General features: G+C 41.0%; 1 protein-coding gene across 2 annotated transcripts in view; it reads right to left on the reverse strand.

The window, feature by feature from the left end:
- Positions 1–12,883: 12,883 nt before the first annotated feature.
- The window catches only part of LOC125462076 (VPS10 domain-containing receptor SorCS1-like), a 1,248,383-nt gene continuing 1,240,606 nt past the window's right edge, over positions 12,884–20,660 (reverse strand). For both annotated transcript variants that reach the window (XM_059652946.1, XM_048551586.2), the window contains exon 27: positions 12,884–19,452. In XM_059652946.1, coding sequence (XP_059508929.1) covers positions 19,394–19,452 — 59 coding nt within the window. In that variant the 3' untranslated portion in view covers positions 12,884–19,393. The remainder of the gene's footprint in view (positions 19,453–20,660) is intronic.

Raw genomic sequence — 20,660 nt, forward strand, 5'->3', positions numbered from 1 at the left:
CAGTGCAGGGAAACTGTTGGGAAGATAATTGGTGGAATAGTTGTGTATCAGCAGGGCTATTTTGGAGCAAAGGTTTCCGGCTGATACAGTGCTGACAGTAATTGAGTACATGTTTAAAATGCAGCATTTTTAATTAAAGGTATAAACGAGTGCTCAATGGCTCCCTGAGCAGACGGTAATACAAGCCTCATTCTGCCTGGGACAAACATAACTTTTTGAATAACTCTGTGGTCGTCAGTGACTTTTCAGTATTTCTTGCAGATAATTCCTGCACTTTTTCACACCCCAATAATGCTGACAATGTTAAACACTTTCTAAACCCATGGCCAGTTCCATCTGGAAGGACAGAAGCATCAAATACATGGGAACACCACACCCTTCAAGTTCCCCTCCAATCCTCTGACCATCCTCATTTGGAAATATTTTGCTTTTCCTTCACCGTAGCTAAATCAAAATCTTGGAATTTCTTCTCTAATTGGACAGCAGCAGTTCAAGAAGGCTGCTCACCACTACCTTCTCAAGGGCAACTAGGGACGGGCAGAACATGCTATCCCAGCCAACGACACCCACAATCTCCAAAATGAACAAAATAATGCTCTGCCCTGAACCATTAGCGCTGATAATATAGTTTGTTGAAAAGTTGACAGCGGTGAAACAAAAAGATCTATTAGCCTCTGATAGCCATTGGGAGGAGTTATGATATCAAAATGATCTTTTACCTGCACAGACCATGCTGTTCAGTTCCCCCCACTCCAACATCCAAAGTGACATTTATCGATTTGGATCGATAGCTGATGTGCCCATTTAGGAATTCTGCAGGCAGAATTGGAGGAAACAGATGCAAGGACTAGCTGATCATTTCGCACAGGTAAGCTGCTTCAGGTCAGAAAATCCTGCAGGCAGTATTGGTGTGTCATCATCACTCCTTATTCAGTTCAAACCCTTTCTAGTTGCCTTTTACAGTAAGACTTTATCCCTTAGAGATGTGTACTCACACTCAGCAAAGCTAATTAAAGAGGCCACAAGTGCAAAAAATAAACTAACATGGAATAAAGAGATAGAACTATGTGCCAAGTAAAATAAAGTATCAAACAAGCCCAGCCCTCTACTTCAATAAGTTTGTAACCATATAATAAAAGGGAAGGCAATTATTTATTCATGGATTAGACAGCAAGTGACCTCTTCACTGAACTACAACTATTTAAATAACATGTACAGCTTTACATTGCAAATGTTACTGTGAATGGGCCTAGTAGGAGATCTGTCAAAGGATCACTTGCTATCAATTAATGGGTGCTTCACTGAATAAACAGGTTTTGTTTTTTCTAAGGATAATAAGAAAGATCTGAGGAAAATCTGCAGAGTACTTGAGGACTATCTTAAGGAGGAATCAATTTCTGGCTTAAGAAACTCTAACACATGCTGTACAGGTGGAGACTCCAGGAATCTATTGATGACTTTGACAGCAGAAACCATAGCAAAGGACATGAGGGTGATTTCTCTGAAGAAAACTTACAAAGAGGCTAACCATGTAGTTAGTTGCCTCTACGCTAAAAAAATGTTTCCAGAAAGAGGTCCTGGTCAAGACACTTTGCTCAAAGGTTGACAGCAGCATGAAACCACAGGGACAAGCTAATATCATCTGCAGGGCTTTGGTTGAAGACAACACTAGAGCTACAGTCAGGACAGTGCACCAACGTAGAAACATCAGCCATAGATGTGGTATGTCACACCCACTGGGAAGTTGTTGGATATTTTCTCATGTCATGGACACATGAAATCACACCATACAGAACGGGCCCTTTGGACCATGCAGTCTGTACCACCAAAAATACAAACTACCTCTGCTGATCCTAATTTCCTGCCTCAATTATCCTCCCATGCAGCTCATTTTCACATTCCCAGCATCCTCTGGATGAAATAACTTTTCAAATCATCTCTTAGCTTCCTGCCTTTCACTTTAAAATTATGCCCTCTTGTTTTTGACCCTTCACCTAAATGGAGCTGCTGTTTTCCAATCCCATTGTCCAGACACCTTATACCCTATACACCGTGATCAAGTCTCCTGTCAACCTTCTCTGCTCTAAAGAATAGAAACCTGAGCTTATCCAGTCTCTGTTCATCACTGAAGTGATCCATCCCAGAAGCCAGATGCAAAGCACTAAGGGACAATGTGCAGAAAATCTGGTTTCAAGCAATAAACCAGACTGTGGAACAAGACCCAGGTGATCTCCAGGTGGTAGGGCACTGGAGGCATGGAAATTCAACTAAATGGACACATCAAATCAACAAAGTGAACAGCTGCCAACAAGAAAGCACCTTTTGCAAGGTGACCAAACATTTTATATTGTCAACACTCACACACCATGTCAACAGAATAAAACATGCAAAAGCTTTTACAACTACCAGTATTGTCCTTGAAAGTTAGGTCAACACACCCTGAAATCCAGGACTGATACAAGAGTTTGTGCCAATTTAGTGCCACTCACATTCTAAAAGGTTCAATAGTGGAACCTACAAAAGCCCTCCTCACAGACTATAAGAGCTCCTACATTTTGTGCTGTGGGACAAACACACTCAGCCTCAATATTCAAGTCCATCTTGGATTCCAGAACTCTTCTACCTGCCCAGATATCAGTGGTCCAGCAGTGGCGAGATGACCAGTTTGCACAGATCTAGGTGTAGCCACAATTTGTGAGATTTACCCAGAGTGCTGCCACTTAAAGAGCCAAGGGTCTTTCCTCTTCAAAGACAGGGCAAGTGGGCAATAACATCACCAGCTGGTAGAGAGATACCGCAACCATACAGAGAGTATGAGTTAGAAATCCAATCCCAAATACTCAGCTAACAGCAAAGGTTTCTCAGAGATGCGCTCTGGATCACATGATATTGTTGTAGATGCAACATTGTAAAGAAACAGAGCTATCTCAGACCCAGATACCAAAGGCCGATGGGAGTTTATGTCCCAGTGGTATTATCGCTGGACTATTAATCCAGAGACCCAGACAATGTTCTAGAGATTCAGGTTTGAAGACAGTAGATAGCAGCATTTGAAATCAATAAAAAAATTGTGGAATTAAGGGTCTAATGATGATTCTGAAACTATTGTCAATTGTTGGATGAGCTGACGTCCTTTAGGGAAGGAAACAACAAAGTGCAGTGGATGCTGGAAATCTGTAACAGAAACAGGGATTGCTGGAGAAATACAGCAAGTCTGGCAGCATCTGCAAATGGCAAACAGTTAATGCTTCAGGTCCAGTGACCCTTCTTTAATTTTTGCACGTTTACATTTTTGCTATAAGACATGCGTTCTATAACACAATCAGATCTTCATGAACTCTGTGGATGATCTCCTGTCTTGTATTTTCAAATATAAACATTAGGTTCATATGAGAAACTACTCCACTATTCTCTTCTAAGATGTGAAATTAAGCAGTAACATGCAATATTAAAATTAAAGGCAATTAAAACAGCTGTGAAAGGAATTGTGAATGTCATTAATATCCTGGACATGAAATCTATGAGTATGGGCTAGAAAGCTTTGGTAGCATCTAACTTCATGCTGAACGTGCTAATGGCAAATCTTGCTTGATTTTTATCCACTGAAGACGCTGGATGGATGTCGCTGTGGCCTGCTTTAATAAGTTTATTTTATTTGTTCAAGGGATGAGGACATCACTGGCCAGGCCAGCATTTATTAGACACTGCAGAGGGCAGTTAAGTGTCAATCCCATTGCTGCGGGGCTGGAGTCACATGTAGGCCAGACCCAGTAAGGGTGGCAGTTTCCTTCCCTAAAGTGCATGAGTGAATCAAATGAGTTTTTCCAGTAATCGACAATGGATTCATGGTCATCACGACAGTCTTAATTCGAGACTTTTTGTTCTTGAATCCAATTTTTACCATGTGCCGTAGTGGGATTCAAACCCCGGTCCCTAGAGCGTTATCTCGGTCTCCAGATTAACAGCCCAGTTATAGCACCACTACACCAATGTCCTTGCCCTTCATTGCCCACTTCATCAGTGGGCTAATGGAGAATCTGAGAGGACTGCTAATGCCTAAGAACACTGATTATGAACCAGTGTTGCAGAATTACAATTACAGTAATGGATATACACTGGCAGAGATAATGGGAACTGCAGACACTGGAGAATCTGAGATAACCAAGTGTGGAGCTGGATGAAGACAGCAGGCCAAGCAGCAGTTACTTGGCCTGTTGTGTTCATCCAGCTCCGCACTTTGTTATCCACTGGCAGAATTACTTTTATATAGAAGATAAGAAGCTCAAATCCTATTGTTACTGATCAGCTCAGATCCCAACCTCTCCAAAAATATAGTAAGGAGATAGCCTAGGGCCATAACTTTTATGTTTAATTAAAGGCAATTTTAAGGTGCTGTGTTCCATATGAGATTCAATTAATCACACTACTAGGCTTTAATAAAAACACACGTTATTCTTACAATACAGTTTAAATGCAACACAAAAGAAGAATTTGAATAACTTTAACCCGATTGAAATAATTATCAAGATAATATATTATTTGACCACTAGCCATCAACTGCTTCAATCTAGGCAGCATCTCATTAACACCCACTTCGGCAAAAATGCAATTAAGCAAACAGTTCTTGTTCTCACGTGCTGTCTCTCTCCAGTCCAGAAGAAAGAAACAATCTGCCCCTTGTGATTTTTAAGAAGAAGGCTTGATGTCTAAGACATCACTCCAGCAGTAGGGAGTTTAATTTTTTCACTCAGCAGCCGGCAGAGAAACATCTCAATAACTGAACCTAAAACTAAAAGCCTTTCTGTGTCTTTGTGAGCCCTGACCCCACTCATGATGCTTTTGTCTCATTTTAACAAAAACATCCTGGGTTAACTCTACGCTGTTTACCATCTGTATGTTTGAAGGTGACATTCTCATAACACTGTGGCAATACTGCTCTACAGGAGAAACAGCACAGTACACACCTCTCTTAAAGGCACTGTACCACCACACCACTGCTTCAATAGTCACATCTCCAAACTATGAAATAACCAGACCAATTGAGAATGATCAGCATGGTGACTCACAGCACCAGGGACCCAATTTTGTTTCCACCCTCGAGCGACTATTGTTGTGGACTTTACACGTTCTCCCTGTGTCTGTGTGCGTTTCCTCTGAATGCTCCAGTTTCCTCCGACAGCCCAAAGATATGCAGACTAGGTGAATTGGCCATGCTAAATTGCCCGTAATGTTCAGGGATATGCAGGCTGGGTTGAATAGACAGGCTGCGTTACAAGGATGGGGTGGGTTCGGGTTGGATGCACTTCATTAAGGGCAGTATGTATTCAATGGGCCGAATGACCAGTTCCCACACTGTAGGGATTCTGTGAAAAGAGGAAATAGAGGAACTGGCATAATTCCAGGGATAGAATGAAGACTTTGTCGGCTTTTGTAGCAGGCCAAAAGGTATGGATCAGAGATAGAAAGTCAGATACAGAGGACCACTTTCTTACGTTGTTCAAGCTGAAGGACATTCAGATAGAACAATAATACATCAATACTACTAAAGACAGTGAGAATGATTGAGACTGACAGCCACTTAAGAGAACAAAACAACATCAATTTGTTTGTAAAATGGTAATTGTGTAGCAGAAATAGTTCAAGACCATCATCCTCAATCAATGGCAAGGGTTAGCTGTAAAGTATCACAGACTCGAATTGGGAAGTTGGACTTTGAAGGGGAAGTTGGGGATGAATGGTGAGAATGATATAGTTTAAAGAAATAGTTGCAAGTAAAAGTTGAAAGAAGCTCAGCAAGGATATCGTAAAATGAGATTGGACATGAAATTGAGATGGTGATGATAGAATAGTAGTATAAGCAGTCATGATTGGGAAGGAAGGATGGATTAATCTGTACCAATGACAGATTTACTCACACAGAACAATATTGTGCATAATTTTGTAAACTAAACAGTTCACAGAAACCTATAAGATTCACACAGCAGGCACTCAGAGGTGAGGAAATCATTACAGGCCACATAGTACCAAGGAAGGGCAAGGGCGGTGCTCCCAGTAACGTACAGTATAGAATCCTGAGCCACAGATCTTTGGCAACGCAACCCACCTTACTCCTGCTCAACCTGGTTAAGAACACTGCAAAAAATGGTGTTGTAAATACTATCATTGACATAAGCTAGAATTTAGCTTCAAGAATAAGCCAGATGGTTAAAACCAGACTGTGTTAATTGCATTATCAAAATGAATAAGTGAAAATGTGCATCTATGTGGCACCTCTCAGAACCTCAGGATCCTAAAGTGCTTTGCAAGCAATGGAGCACTTTTGAAGTGTCTCTGCTGGAACACTGCTGGAAACTACATTAAGAAGAATCTTATTCTATTTCTTTGCGCCAATGTGGCAACAGATGTTGTTAGTGTTGACCGCCCATGTTAACTATGCCAATTCATCACCTCAATTAAAGCAACATGAAGCAACACACAAAAACAGAAATTGCTGGAGAAACTCAGCAGGTCTGGCAACATCTGGAAGAGAAAACAGTGTTAATGTTTTGAGTCCAGCGACCCTTCTTCAAAATGAGCTTTATCAATGGACTCTAAACATTAACTCTGCTTTCACTCCACAGATGCTGTTGAGTTTTCTCCAGCTATTTCTGTTTTGTTCATTTCAGTTCTCCAGTCTCCTCAGTTCTTTGTTTTAAGTAAGTTAACTCTATTCAGGATGCTTTTTAAATTAAATTGATCTTGTAACCCACATGCTAAGCACCCAGTCCCAGTTACGTTCTCTTAACAAAGTAAACCCATTCAGTTCAACTTCCTTCTGCAAGTGTATGTGCAGAAATATCAATTGGAGATAAGAGTATAATAAAATAAAACAAAAAAAAATCACCAAAACCAAGAACTGTGGACACTGATAAACTGAAGCAGAAGTAGAAATTATTGAAGAAACTCAGCAGGTCTGGCAACATCAAGGGGGAGAGAAAGCAGAGTTAACATTTCAGTTCTTCAGACTATAATAAAGTTGAACATTGATGCTCATTTTTTAGTGTCACTTTTGGACAAAAGTCTGAATATGACTAGTGTTTTGTAGCCCAACAGTATCCAATCATCAATACCAACTGGATTCCTCTTCTTCTGGTAGTGCCTCTGAGCAAGGGGCTCCTTTCAATGTTGTACAACCTGTGACAAGAGACTGGGTGTAGAGTTCCTAAGTATGGGGTGTCTGTTATAGAGCAGCCCACACACAGTTCAGACAGATCAGAAGAATCTGCTCTTACTGCATGCCATAACCATGTTGGGATAATTTTCATGTTCCAGAATGAACTGTCTGGCAACATCACTATTGTACTAAAGACAGGGTTAGCAATTCCTCTGAGAAGGCTGTGTGTCTTTGGAATTCCTTTCCTGGAAAACTCCTTGGGTATTTTTGAATGACTGTGAACAGTTTTGGACCCCATATAGAAGTAAAGCCAGACTGACTTTGGAGGTAATGCAGAGAAGGTTCACTTGGCTGATTCCAGATATGGAGGGACTCTCTTATGAGGAAAGGTTGAGAATGTTGGGTTTGTACTTACTGGAGTTTCAAAGGAAAGAGAGATAACCTTATTGAAATATGCAAGATTCTTAGGGAGCTTGGCAGTGAGATGTGGAAAGGTTGTTTCCCCTTGTGGGAGAGTCTATGAGCAGAGGGTATCATCTCAGAATAAGGTGGTCACTTATTTAGAGTGAGATGAGGAGGAATTTCCTCTCTCAGAGGGGAATGAATCCATGGAATTTTTTTACCACAGATTGCTGTTGAGGCTGGGTCGTTCAGCATATTCAAGGCTGAGATAGACAGGCTTTTAATAAATTAGAAAACCAAAGCTTATAGGGTAAATGGAGTTGGGGAAATTCAGAAACAAAGAACAGAAATTGCTAGAAGAACTCAACAGGTCTGCCAGCAACTGTGGAGAGAAAGCAGAGTTAATGGTTTGGTTCCAGTGACACTGCTTCAGAACTGATTGTAACTGGGGGAAAGGTTGGTACCTTTGGTAAAAAGAGCAGGTGTGGGGAGGGGAAAGGTGTAAACAATAAGTGCAGATGGAGCCCAGAGAAACACAGTTGGACAGACAAAGGAATGAGTGAAGGTCAGCCTGGGGGAGTCAATGGCTGCGAACAAGGGCCATCAGAAGCTAACAATGGATTGCATTGGTTAACAGCTCGTGCGATGACAAAGTCTGGTGTGTGAAGTTGGGGTAAGAACATGGGGCAATGTGCATCAAACCCTAAAATTGTTGAATTCGATATTGAACCCCGAAGGCTGTAGAGTTCCCAAGTAGAAAATGAGGTGCTAATCTTCAAGCTCACACTGAGCTTCATTGAAGCACAGCAGTAAGCCTGAGACAGAGATGTTGGCCAGGGAACAGGGTGGTGTGTTGAAATGGCAGGCAACTGGAAGCTCAGGGTTTTCTTTTGCAGGCAGAAGGTAAATGTCCTGCAAAATTGTTATCCAGGAAATTCAGATCAGCCATTATCGAATGGCAAAGCAGATTCATTGGCTTGAATGGCCTATTTCTGCTTCTGATTCCTGTGTTCTCTGTTCCTTCTTTGCTGCAATAAATGTTTAGCCAATGTTTTGCTGAATGTAATGCGACTGTCAAAACAACCAGGAAGTTATTTTCAAATTAACAAAGTCTGGGTGCATTTGGTCAGTTTAGCTCAGTTGGCTGGATGGCTGGCATGTGACACAGTGACGCCAACAGTGTGGGTTCAATTCCCTGGGCGAGGTTACTGTGAAGGATTTTCCTTCTCCAGCTCTTTCCCTTGCCTGAGGTGTGGTGACCATCAGGTTAAATCACCGCCTCTCTCTAATGAGAGAGCAGCACTGTGGCCTGGTAAGACTATTGTTTTCACTTTTCCTTCTGAAGTTGGTGGTCTAGCATTGGAAAATGGCCAAACAGTTTCTGAGTGTCAGAAGAGCAGTACATTGACCATAAGAGGGTCCAGTTACAGTCCTCACACCTGCCATCGGCATTATTACACCATTGAGCAAGGAGAAGGGGAGCTTTTCCTGGCTTATGACTCCATCTGATTGTCATGGAAGGGCAGATGGAAGCAGAAGGATGGTCACCTCCAAGGCACTGTGTCAAAATACATAACAACAGGCTGATCATTTGAAACTATTGGCACACACATGAGATGCATGAGGATTTAACAGAGACAGGATCCTTATGCAGTGAGCAGCTGATTTTTTTTAAACCTGCTCTGCAGGTAATGTACATGGTGCAATGTTATGGTAACATTGCCACCAGAGACTTACCACACTATAGTGCTGCTGCCTCATTAGAGAGAGGTGACTGGTGATGGTTTAACCAGAGGTAGGGGGAGAGGTTGAGAAGGGGAGTTCTTTAGCTGGTACAGGAATTGAACTCATGCTGAAGGCAGCACAGTCCATTGCAAAACAGCTTCCCAGACAACTGAGCTATCATGGTAAAACCGAAAGAACTGCAGATACTGTCAATCAGGAACAAAACCAGGAGTTGCTGGAAATGCTCAGCAGGTCTGGCAGCATCTGTGAAGAAAAAAAGCAGGGCTAATGTTTGGGGTCTGGTGGCCCTTCCTCAGAAATGTTAACACTGTTTTTTTTCTCACAGATGCTGCCTGACCTGCTGAGCTTTTCCAGCAACATTTCTTTTTGTTTGTGGACTAATATTGGGATGTGAGCCAGAACAACAAAAAGCTGCAATTCTGTAAGATTTTACAAACGCCCTGATTATAAAAAGCATCATCTGCTCATTGCAGACTGAACAACGCTCAATATAGTGTAGGTTAGACGGGCTTCAGATCGGTATGACAGGTCGGCACAACATCGAGGGCCGAAGGGCTTGTACTGCGCTGTAATGTTCTATGTTCTATGTTCAATATGGCACTAAATCTGCAAGGTAGGCATTCAAATCTGAACAATTTCTTCCTGAACAAGAAACAAGGACCGACAGATGATTGCTGGACACAGGGAACACCACCACTGCTCTGTTTGAGGAAAGTCTCAGGGGCAATCTCAGCTTTTACGTCCAGCTGCATTCTAATTGAGGGACTCCATCATATTTGTCATTCTGCTGGCTTACAGAATCATTTTCCTGACTGCACCTGGTATCCTAATCTGTCCAACACATCTAGAGCCTGTTTATTTCTGCTTGTAACTTCACTGACTTCGGGCCACTTGCCAAAGTTATAACTTCTGTGAATCCTAGTGATTGATCTGCCTCTTTTTCCAAAACAAACTTTCTCCGGCTCCGTTCTTTCCATCCAAGTTTAATTCCAAAAGTATCGACACTTTCCAACACTGCAAGTCCATTCTGTCCAACATTGGTTTCTATCCATTCCCAGTCAGGAAGGTCTTTTGAGAGATAAAAGCAGATCTTGCTTCGCCTATTGAACAGGGATCATGTCTGAATGAAGTTACTCAGGACAGTTGTGCGTGTGATCACTGCATTGCAAAAGATCCCCTTTATCTTTGTGTTATAACCAAAGGTTGTGAGTTTCTAACCACGAACAAATCCATTCACAGTCCAATAAAAGCGAATGGAATAGTCTGTACTCAAGTAAATTGGCTAAAAGAGATTTCATTAAAATATTTTCATTACGGCCATGAAAATTTTCATGTCAGAAACCAGGAATGTAATCGAGGGTAATTTTGCTGGGACCACTCTGCCCATCACACCAGTGCTAACTGACCATCATTGGCTTGCAGGCACCTAACAGTTTGATTTCATGCTTCTTATCATTGGAAGATCATTCACTTGTTGGCTGCAGTTCTCTCCGTCTCTGTCACCTACTCCAGCTACTCTGCAGGCTAGTTGTAGAAGCCAGAAAACTAATCACCAAGAAACTGATAAGCAAAGGTGAACAACCTCCCCAGCCTGGAAAGGATGCAGGGTAGCAAATTTAAAACGAAATCCCACGACAATATGAATTAGATGGGTCATTGTTGACCTGTGCTTACTTTTAAGTCCACGGAGTTAGCAGATGCTGAAGCCAGAGTCAATACAGTGTGGAGCTGGAGGAATGTAGCAGGTCAGGCAGCATCTCAGGAGCAGGAAAGTCAATATTTTGAGTCGGGACCCTTCTTTAGCACTGATGAAGAACACTTTGATTCAGTTTTCACCAGGATATGCATGTGGCCTGGATGCAGACCAGAATGACACAGCGGCTCAGTGATTAGCACTGCTGCCTCACAGCGCCAGGGACCCAGGTTCAATTCCACTCTCGGGTGACTGTCTGTGTGGAGTTTGCACATTCTCCCCGTGTCTGTGCGGGTATGCTCCAGTTTCCTCCCACAGTCACAAAGATGTGCAGGGCAGGTGGATTGGCTATGCTAAATTGCTCATAGTGCCCAGGGATGTTTAGGTTAGGTAGGTTAGACATGGGAAATGGGTCTGGGTGGGATGCTCTTCTGAGGCGCTGTGGACTTGTTGGGTCAAATGACCTATGTCCATACAGTAGGGATTCTATATAAAAAAAAATGCCATGCAGGTTTTCAACACTTCAGTATGAACTGCATCAGGGCCAACAGATTGGCTGGGTTCATGTTGACAAGGCCTGGTCTGCAGTGAGTTGACATTTCCAGGTCATCTCATCTGTTTTCTACTGTTGCACAGCCTCCACTAACCCCCCCCGACCCGAACCCCTTGCTGGCATACTTTCCAGTTAGTTCAGTTGGCTGATTAGTGATACCAATAGTGAGGGCCCAATTCTTTCAGTGGTTGAGATTGCAATGAAGGTCCTGACTTCTCAACTTCACCTCTTCCTGTGGTAGAGGGAATCCCTCTGGATAAATTCACTACTAATCACCTGTCTCTGATGAGACAGTGGGATTATGGTGACTTCACCTTTACCTACAGTATGATAATTTGACCAGTCAATACTCTGTCGTAATTGGCTCAGGTCTGACTTCAAATGGATTCCTCATGTTGTTTCTCTTTGTGGGTTAGCATTTTCGCCAGTCATCACGGGATTAAATTTCCAGAGCTTTCAACTAAATAGCATTGCGTGAGTGAATAAAATCCCAAGAACTGCAAAGATTCAATAAAGCATTATCTTTTTGAAGGACAATAGAGAAGGGTAATAAATGCCAATTCTCAAACGCCAACATTGACCATGAGAAGCCTGATTTGTGAGCACCAAAAGGAAATGACTTGTAAGCGTGGCTGTGCTTTTAAAGAATGTTTTAAGTATTTGGAAATTTTCTACTTTTCATTGAAAGGAAGTTGTGAACTTTCCTTTCTTTCAATAATTTACCTTGTTAAAAAAAATGTGCAGATACTGTAATGGATGGGTTTATGTTATGTACAAGACTAAAGCTTGTTATCTCTCAGGATTTGGTTTGCAAAGGATAATAGTAGCCCATGGATTTGTTGCAATATTTAATAAATATCTTCAAAAGTGCATAAGCAGTTTCAATGACCCCATTGAAAGTTGTACAGATTCTGAACTGTTGTGATGATATCGTGGCGCAATGTGAGAGTCTCCCTGTGCTTTCAACGGGAGTGTTTTGTTTTGGGATGTCCGCTATCAAATTGCTGCAATGTTTTATTCCCCCTTCAATGTCCTGTCATGCTGCTAAAGCTGGCCAAACTGGCTTCACTTGGAATGTTAGCAGCTGGCTAGAGCAAAGCGACTCCAGCTTCCCAGCTGTCGAGTTTCTCTTTGAACTCAAATCAAGAGCCTGCAGGAGCAGTCAGGTACAATGTACCAGGCAGCACCTCACTAATGTTTCCTGATGATGTGGAAATGAGGAAGCCTGCAACCGTCAGGCAGACAGCAGCAGTTCTTATGATGTTTGCGATGTTTTGAATATATTCATAAAAAGCACATTGTAAGAACAGTAAGTAGCCCACTTCAGAATGTCAGGTTTTCCTTAAAAAAATTCTACTTTTAATTGAAATGCGTTTCGTGCACAGCAACAGACATTTTTGTCAGGTCTTGGCCTTTTTAATAAATACAGTGATGGTTAAAGCCGCAAAACAACCAGGATAAGCTTTGACAAATGCAAAACACTGTATCACAGCAGTAGGCACAATACCACACTCTCGATCATTGGCACAAGGTGTTTGTTCAACACAAATCGATTATAAAGTTCACCTAATGCAGCGTCCATTTAAAAAAAAATCTGAAGACAGATTATTTATTTTTTACTGTTATAAAACAGGATTCAATGATCTTCTTCACTGTGTAATAAAAGTCAAGGTCACTGATATTTGGCCATACGACTGCAGTCTGCAACTACTTGGTTAGCTCAGTTGGCTGGATGGCTGGTTTGTGATGCTGATAATGAAGATTCAGTTCCTCCAGTTACCGTGAAGATCCCACTTCCTCAACCTTCTTCCTTGGCTCAACCTACAGATGGCAGTTTGGATGAAATGGGGAATTCAGACTGAACTATGTAACACAAAAGGGAGTATATGGTGCAGAAGTGGGCTCTAGAAATAAGTTGAAGATAGCTTCATTGGAAAGCGAGAGGCCTGCAGGATTTTTGGTGTTTCTATTAAGACTATGAAGTGTTGGTCTGCCACTTTTAAGGAACATGGAAGGAAAAATTCAATGCATTATTTGGTGTTTAATTTACAAACCATGAAGATGCTAGTTGTGTTTCTCGTTCACTGTCCTGCTGCAATCTGCCTGCTGCTATTTTTCTCATGACTAAGCGTGGGCTCGCACGCTCGCTGCTGAAGTGAACCTTTGACATTTATTTAACACCATTTACAAAAGAGAGGATCCCAGAAGAAAGAAGAGAGGCCTGGTGTGGGGAATGCAAGCTCCCAATCGTAGCAAATAAGCCAATACATTCAAATATTGAAAGATGACACACTCAAATTTTGTCCACATCCCAAAATGATGCACAACATTTTCTTTCCAGCATCCTCTGAAGACAGGTGTTCAAAGATAATTCAATATTGCCTTGCTTTTATTACATTTCATTGCTTCATCTTTGCACACTCTGCATGTTCTCCCAATGTATTGCAGCACACCAAAAAATATTACTATAAGTATGAGTTAAAGATCATTAATCTGCAATTTCTTCATTTTCCTTTCCTCGCAGTATACAGAGGTACCTGGTTTCTGGTCCATTCTCAGTGATGTGAATGGCACTGGGAACTCAGTACATGAGGTAACGATTGCTGTCACACACAGTGTTTCCTATGTCACTGTCCCACTCATTTCACAACTTGTGCATTAGAGATCTTCCTGCAGTACTTGTGAATTGATTTAGAGCAGTGATTAGTTCCAAATTCAGCATCACATGAATCAGACTGGAATTCCTTAGTTTCTTGAAGTACCAAACTGTGCAAATTAATTTTGTTATGCAAACTCAAGCCTCGAAGCATCAATACCTCAGTAACATTATATTGAATGTCGCAGGTATTTTGAAACAACCATTACATCCTTGGAAATAAATGTTTTTAACCACTTAAAAAGTTCACTGTGTCATATTGTTGAATACAGCCTATGTGCTTTCAAGCTCTGATTATCATTAATAATGGCACACTCAAACGGTGCATTTCAAGTAATGTTACAAAGTGGTTAGGCTTTGTCTGATATTGACAGCTCATATTAAAAAAAAAATTAGTGTGAGTTGGAATGTGGAATATAAAAATTGCATTTAATGCTATAGATTCCAGGATGCTATCTCAAAACTGAGACAGATACATTATTGCTTGGGAAAATTTAAGTCTAAAGAACAAAAGTGAGAAATTCAAATTGCAAAACAGAGAGCGCTGAGGGGCTGAAAGGGTGTTAAGTTAATGCTTCTCTGTTCAGCCTGTCCAGTGAAATTTGTGCAATGATATGTTCTTATGCCATTGCTTATTGGGAGATTAGTCAGCTGTGCAAGTATCACTTTCTTTTCTATTTTGTTGGTTACATTTGCCTTGACCTTTTTTGGCCTCAGAACTGCTCTGACTCTGCGTCATGTCCATTGATCACATTTTCACCACAACGTCTTATTGGGTTTAGAATTTAGCTCAGATTGGCATTGCCAGTGCCCATTGCTCCAGAGAAGAGAAAATCACTTCTTTGCAAGTTCTGGTCTGGTTCACGGTGTTGATGTTTGACAGAATCTTCTGGAAAGGAATTTCTACTTCACATCAGGGTGGATTGTCAGACTACACTCAGGCGCTGTAGGTCACTTTAAGTGTTGCATGAGACTACATGTCAATTTCTCTCTTTTGTTTCAGCGAATTTGAAGATTAAATGTCTATCTGCCAAGCTGTGGGAAAGAGGCTGCAGTGTTTGGGTTAAGCAAAATGGGATCTCTGTAGGAGGGTAACACTGCCACAAACATAAGATTTAATTTACTTTTTCTAAAGTTCTGCAGCAGGATAAATTTCATTCTGCTGGGCCTTTCAAGGCCAGTGCTCCACTGAGCAGTTGGCATCAGAATAGAACCGACCTGATGTCATCTGCAGGGTCTCAGCAGCATTTGTGCAGCTGCAATTTCTGGCCAATTCTTCAACAGAAAGAGCACCGTCTGCATTCCCACCTCGGATTAACTTGGAGGCGGAAAGAATCTTCTCACTAGCAAGAGACTCTGCTGATTCCCCCATTTGAAAGATGCCAAGGGAGGAGCAAACCAATGTGAATTCTCTTCTCTGTGTTGGGAGACTGCAGCGGTATGGCAAAAGAGATCAGCTTCCCTTCAAAATTAGCAAAACAGCCAAGACAATGGCAGAAAAATTCCTGACGTTTTACAGTTGTCCTCAAATTCTTTGCACATTTCAAAGATATAAGTTACAGTAATACAAAAGGTATGATTCATTACCATAGCTGTGTGCATTTTCAGTTTTTTATTAACAGATTCAAATTCTTGTATAAAAGTACATATAACTTTTTAACAGATTTAAAATGCCTATAGATCAGCTGATTTAATTAGACATCGTGCAGATTTTCTTTTGTTTCTACTCTCTGTCCACTGTACGTGCAATCTCGTTCATGTCCAGATTTACTAGATTTCACTCTTTGCCTGGGCACTACCATAACCTACCAGTTTAAACTCATTATTTTATATAATGAGGCAGGTTGTCACCATGAGCATATGAAGAATGGGTGCAGACAGCAAACATCCAGGTAATGGATACTCCTCATGTTGTAAGACAGAACAGAATCTGATTTTGAATAAGGAGTTTATTTAGGCCAATTAAGCACAGATTTAAGTCAGTTAACTGGATTCTGGTATAAGCTATTTGTTTGGGGTAGGGGAATGCATGGTGGGTAACTAAAACAATATTTGTGAAGATAAAAGTAACATGAGGAGAGATCCCATCTGCGTTATTTGTGCTTGAGAAAGCAACTTAAATATCTTTAATTTCTCTCAGTTGCACCGGCATCTGGAAACAGAGGCAGTGATTTTTGAGACAAAGACAGAAATTAGTGGAGAAACTCAGCAGGTCTGGCAACATCTATGGACAGAAAACACAGTTAGAGTTTTCAGTGTAATGTCCCTTCTTCTGAAGAAGGGTCATTGAGTCTAGAACACTAACTCTGTTCCTTGGCACAGATGCTGCCAGGCCTACTGAGCTTCTCCATTAATTTCTGTTTTTGTTTCAAATTTCTAGCATCCGCAGCTCTTTGTTTTATTTCAGTGTTTTGTTAACATGTGTCAACAATGTGAGGATTAAATACTATCCTGCACAAGCAGCATGCACCCTCATTTTAGGCTATATAGGCGGCTTCCCCGACTTTTCTTTAACCAATTGAGAAAGATCGCTCTGAGGAAAATACATCTTTCTTCAAATAACAGCTATTGAAAGCTTAAATGTCTTCATTTACCTTTGAGTTGAAGAATTGAGTCGAATTGTATATTTACACTGTTTAATGGAGAATACGCTTATAGAATGCAACCCTTCTATTTACAGGTGCTGACTGACCTACCACATATGATCAACATAATTTGGTAGAACCTCATTGACCACCTAAAACTACTGTGAATGGAGGAGATTCAACTTCTGCAGTAAGTTTTGTTTTGGAATACCGGGGCACCTTAATCAATAATCCACAGGCCTATCCATGTGGTGTCTCCTTGGTAAGAAGGAATAGTTACAAGAAATAAGGCTGATCATGTAATATTATGAAGGGAATAGATAAGAGAGAAGCAGGGAGGTTGTTTCCACAGGCAGGTGAAGCTAGAACGAGGGGACGTAGCCTCAAAATAAGGAGGAGCAGGTTTAGGGCTGAACTGAGGAGGAACTTCTTCTTCCAAAGGGTTGTGAATCTATGGAATTCCCTGCTTAGTGAAGCAGTTGAGGAGTATGAAGAATTAAGGGTTACAGTGAGCAGTGGGTAAGTGGAGCTGAGTCCTTGAAAAAAAATCAGCTATGATCTGATTGAATGGTGGATCAGGGCCCAGGGGCCAAATGGCTTACTCCTGATCCTATGTGTTCTGCTTGTATGTAATTCCATAGCTCAGCCCCTGAGAAACTTAGAAATCTGCAAATAATGGTGTCATATATTTCATTAGTAACCCAGTTCTTATAATAAGTTTGCCAATTGGTTTCCTTTGATAAGTTGATACTACTTTAGTTTACTATGGCTTATTTGTCTGTCGGATATTGAGCTATGAAAACTAAATGGGATCTGTATTTCCTTTAAATGAGTGCTAAGCATTAAGGGAATTATTGTCTCCACTCGAATAGCAGATGGGAAGAATGTCAGACTTAGGCATTAAGTACTCTTTCTCCAACATCCCTCGTCTCAATCTCAAAAGTCAGGTCTGTTTCTTAGTGATTTTCATTTCTAAACTAGCATCTACACTATAATTACACGTGTAATGTAGTAACAAATTAATGCCAAAATTGATAGATTCTTGGTGTATGGGGGATTCGAGGGTTATGGGGAAAGGGCAGGAAGTGGATGTGAGGAATGTTATCTCAGCCATAATTGTATTGAATGGTGGAGCAAGTTTGAATGGCAATCCTGTTCCTACTTCTTATGGACTTATGAGTTTGGCTCCTCTTTCTGGCAATTAAAGTATTGCTACCATATTTTAAAGATTGTTATTTTCTGACTCAAACTTGGAAGGAACACATCCTGCTGAAACATGATGACTCAACCAGTGACCCCAGATTTTTGTAAATCTCTGTCATCTCAGTTGTTGTAAAAATTTTGAGTCTAATTCCGTGAACTGATCTATAATGTAACCAACAATTTCTAACAGTACAATATGCAACTGAAACAAGAAAACCAAGCACATCAGTGGTGTACAGATGGTGCAGTTTCTTGTAAGCATGCAGCATATTACAGTACATTCTGGTTAAAAGGTAACAATTCATTGATTATTGTCGTTATTGAGATGTGTAGGTGCACTGTGTGCATCTAGTAACCCAGCATAGGCAGGGGCAGCACTTAGCAAGGTCAGACTTATAATCCGGAAAGCCGTGGCGTTGGGAATGAGCTAAAACTGTGCCAGGGATTACAAGGGACATTTCTGGGAGCTTCCACACTTTGCTGGTGATTGGAGCAGCCAGTACTGGTTAAGGTCGGTTATATCAGTAATTAAAGGAACCTACATCTAACAGCAGGCAACTTATGTTGCCAGGCAGTATATGCAAGTAGGAGAACCATGTATTGTCAGTGTAACTTTCTCATTCAGTCTTACCATAAACCTTTAATATGCATGATGCTTTGGATTCTCTGATTTTTAAAGTAGGTGTGAAGAAGGGTGGTTGAAACTATATGAATGATTAGGAAACGTCAAAGAACCGTACAACTTGGAAGGAGTTTGTTCTGCCCATCATATCCATGCCAGCTGTTTAATAGATCTATCCAGTTAGTCATCCCTCCAAATCTTTCTCTGCATTATTTTGCCTTCTCAAATAATTCAATTCCAATTCCCTCTCAAAAGTTTTTACTGAATCTGCTCCCACGATTCCTTCAGGCAGTGCATTCCAGACCTAGCACAGCTTTCTGTGTAAAATGAAAGTCGTTCTTTTGGTCAATGACCTACAACGCATTCTTACTGGCCTCCCTGCAGATTGTCTTTTTTACTCGAGCAAGTCTCTTCAGGGAGTCAAGCTTAGGAATTGGCAATGTACAGTCCAAAAATGGCCAAGGAGATAGCGAGAATGTATCCTGCCCAATAGTGTACCTTTCACAAGTACGTGTGCTCTATTGTGTAACTGCATTACCTCTTACATTGAATGTACCGTACATATTTTTTAGGACCTAACCACCACATTCTCTTGTTCAATTTACATTAATTTTTTTTCTTTTTTTTTGTTAAAGGAATAGAAAAGAGATTTTTTTATCCAAATAGTTACAATAAGCAATCTGTGTCATTACCATCCACATGCACAGTTTTAAAGCTAAAACCTTGTGTGTTGTAGGATAGAAAAGTCGAACTCCAATGTGGATTCAGCAGGTCCCAGTGTTAAACGTAGCTCGGAATCTCTTTTGTGCTCTCATTTTCAGTGACTGTTGGATTGTTTCCTGCAATACCAAAATGGGTTTTAAACAAAGGTAAGAGTACAATTTAATTTGCAGTTTGAGATTGCACCTTAGTTTGCTGATCATGGTGAGGTGAGAGCATTCAAGAGTAGAAGCTTTTGTAAATTTTTATCTCCAGCTTTTCCCTGTCTGCATCCTATCTCTCACTGACACCCTCCACCCATCACCATTATTCTTCCTGGTCTGCATTGATTCCTGTCTTTCAATGCTTCCAATTTTAAATTTTCACCCTGTCATTTCAACACTAGCATGGCCTCACCACTTTGCCTCTGCTTCTTCATTCACTCCTAAACCCTATCCTGAGATTCTCTGGTGTTTTAAGTCCAACTGCTTTTGTGAACTGCCTCCCTTTACCCTGATATTAGTCAGTCCTGTCTTCAGTTGCGTCAGCCCACACTCATGCATTAATTCCATTAAACCTCCCCCTTCCTTCGGAAATGAATAACAAGCACCACTTCTATTGATGTTTTGATGACCTCTACCTTTCCTTCCTTGGCTTAATGGCGATTCTTTTCCTGCATTAAAGATACTTGAGAATTTGCATCGTAATCATGCAAAGCCAAGAAAGTTGTCACATCCAACAGTTATATGAGTAGAGATTCCTTCAGCCTATTTCATCTCACCTCCAAACGCACACCCATACCTACGATGTCATCACTCCACTTTTTTTAGCCAACTGCATGAGACTATTAGGCACAATCATGTGCCAAGATTTTGTCATCTAAAATGCCACGCTATTGAAAAGGATTAATTCATTCAATATCAGAGCTTAACTGGTAACAATGAATGGAGGCTCTTTTCCCATGGGTGTAGGTTTGATTCAAATCGATTTCTGAAGGAGCTAACCCACGTTTTTGGGTTTCTTATGTTGAGAAGTGGACAATACTTTGTTTTTAACATTTTGTTTTTGCAGATGTTGCATGTTTAACATTGGAGTTATCGAGAAGAAACAATTACTCCAGTGCAGCGCAAAGGGAGTGAGGCATTAAACTGAGACCTTGTCTGTCCTTCTACGGCACTATTTCAGAGGCATCTTCCATGTCAGCATTGATTTTTCAGGCAGCACCGGGCCCCACATGTTTAATTGATCACGAATCTAGTTGCTGTGCATAGCATGTTGCTAGGCATAAATTGGCTCCTGTACTTTCCTGTATTACAGCAGCAACACTGCATTGAAAGTTCTTAATTGC

This window comes from Stegostoma tigrinum, chromosome 20, assembly GCF_030684315.1.
Source record: "Stegostoma tigrinum isolate sSteTig4 chromosome 20, sSteTig4.hap1, whole genome shotgun sequence".
In the NCBI taxonomy this organism is placed as follows: Eukaryota; Metazoa; Chordata; class Chondrichthyes; order Orectolobiformes; family Stegostomatidae; genus Stegostoma; species Stegostoma tigrinum.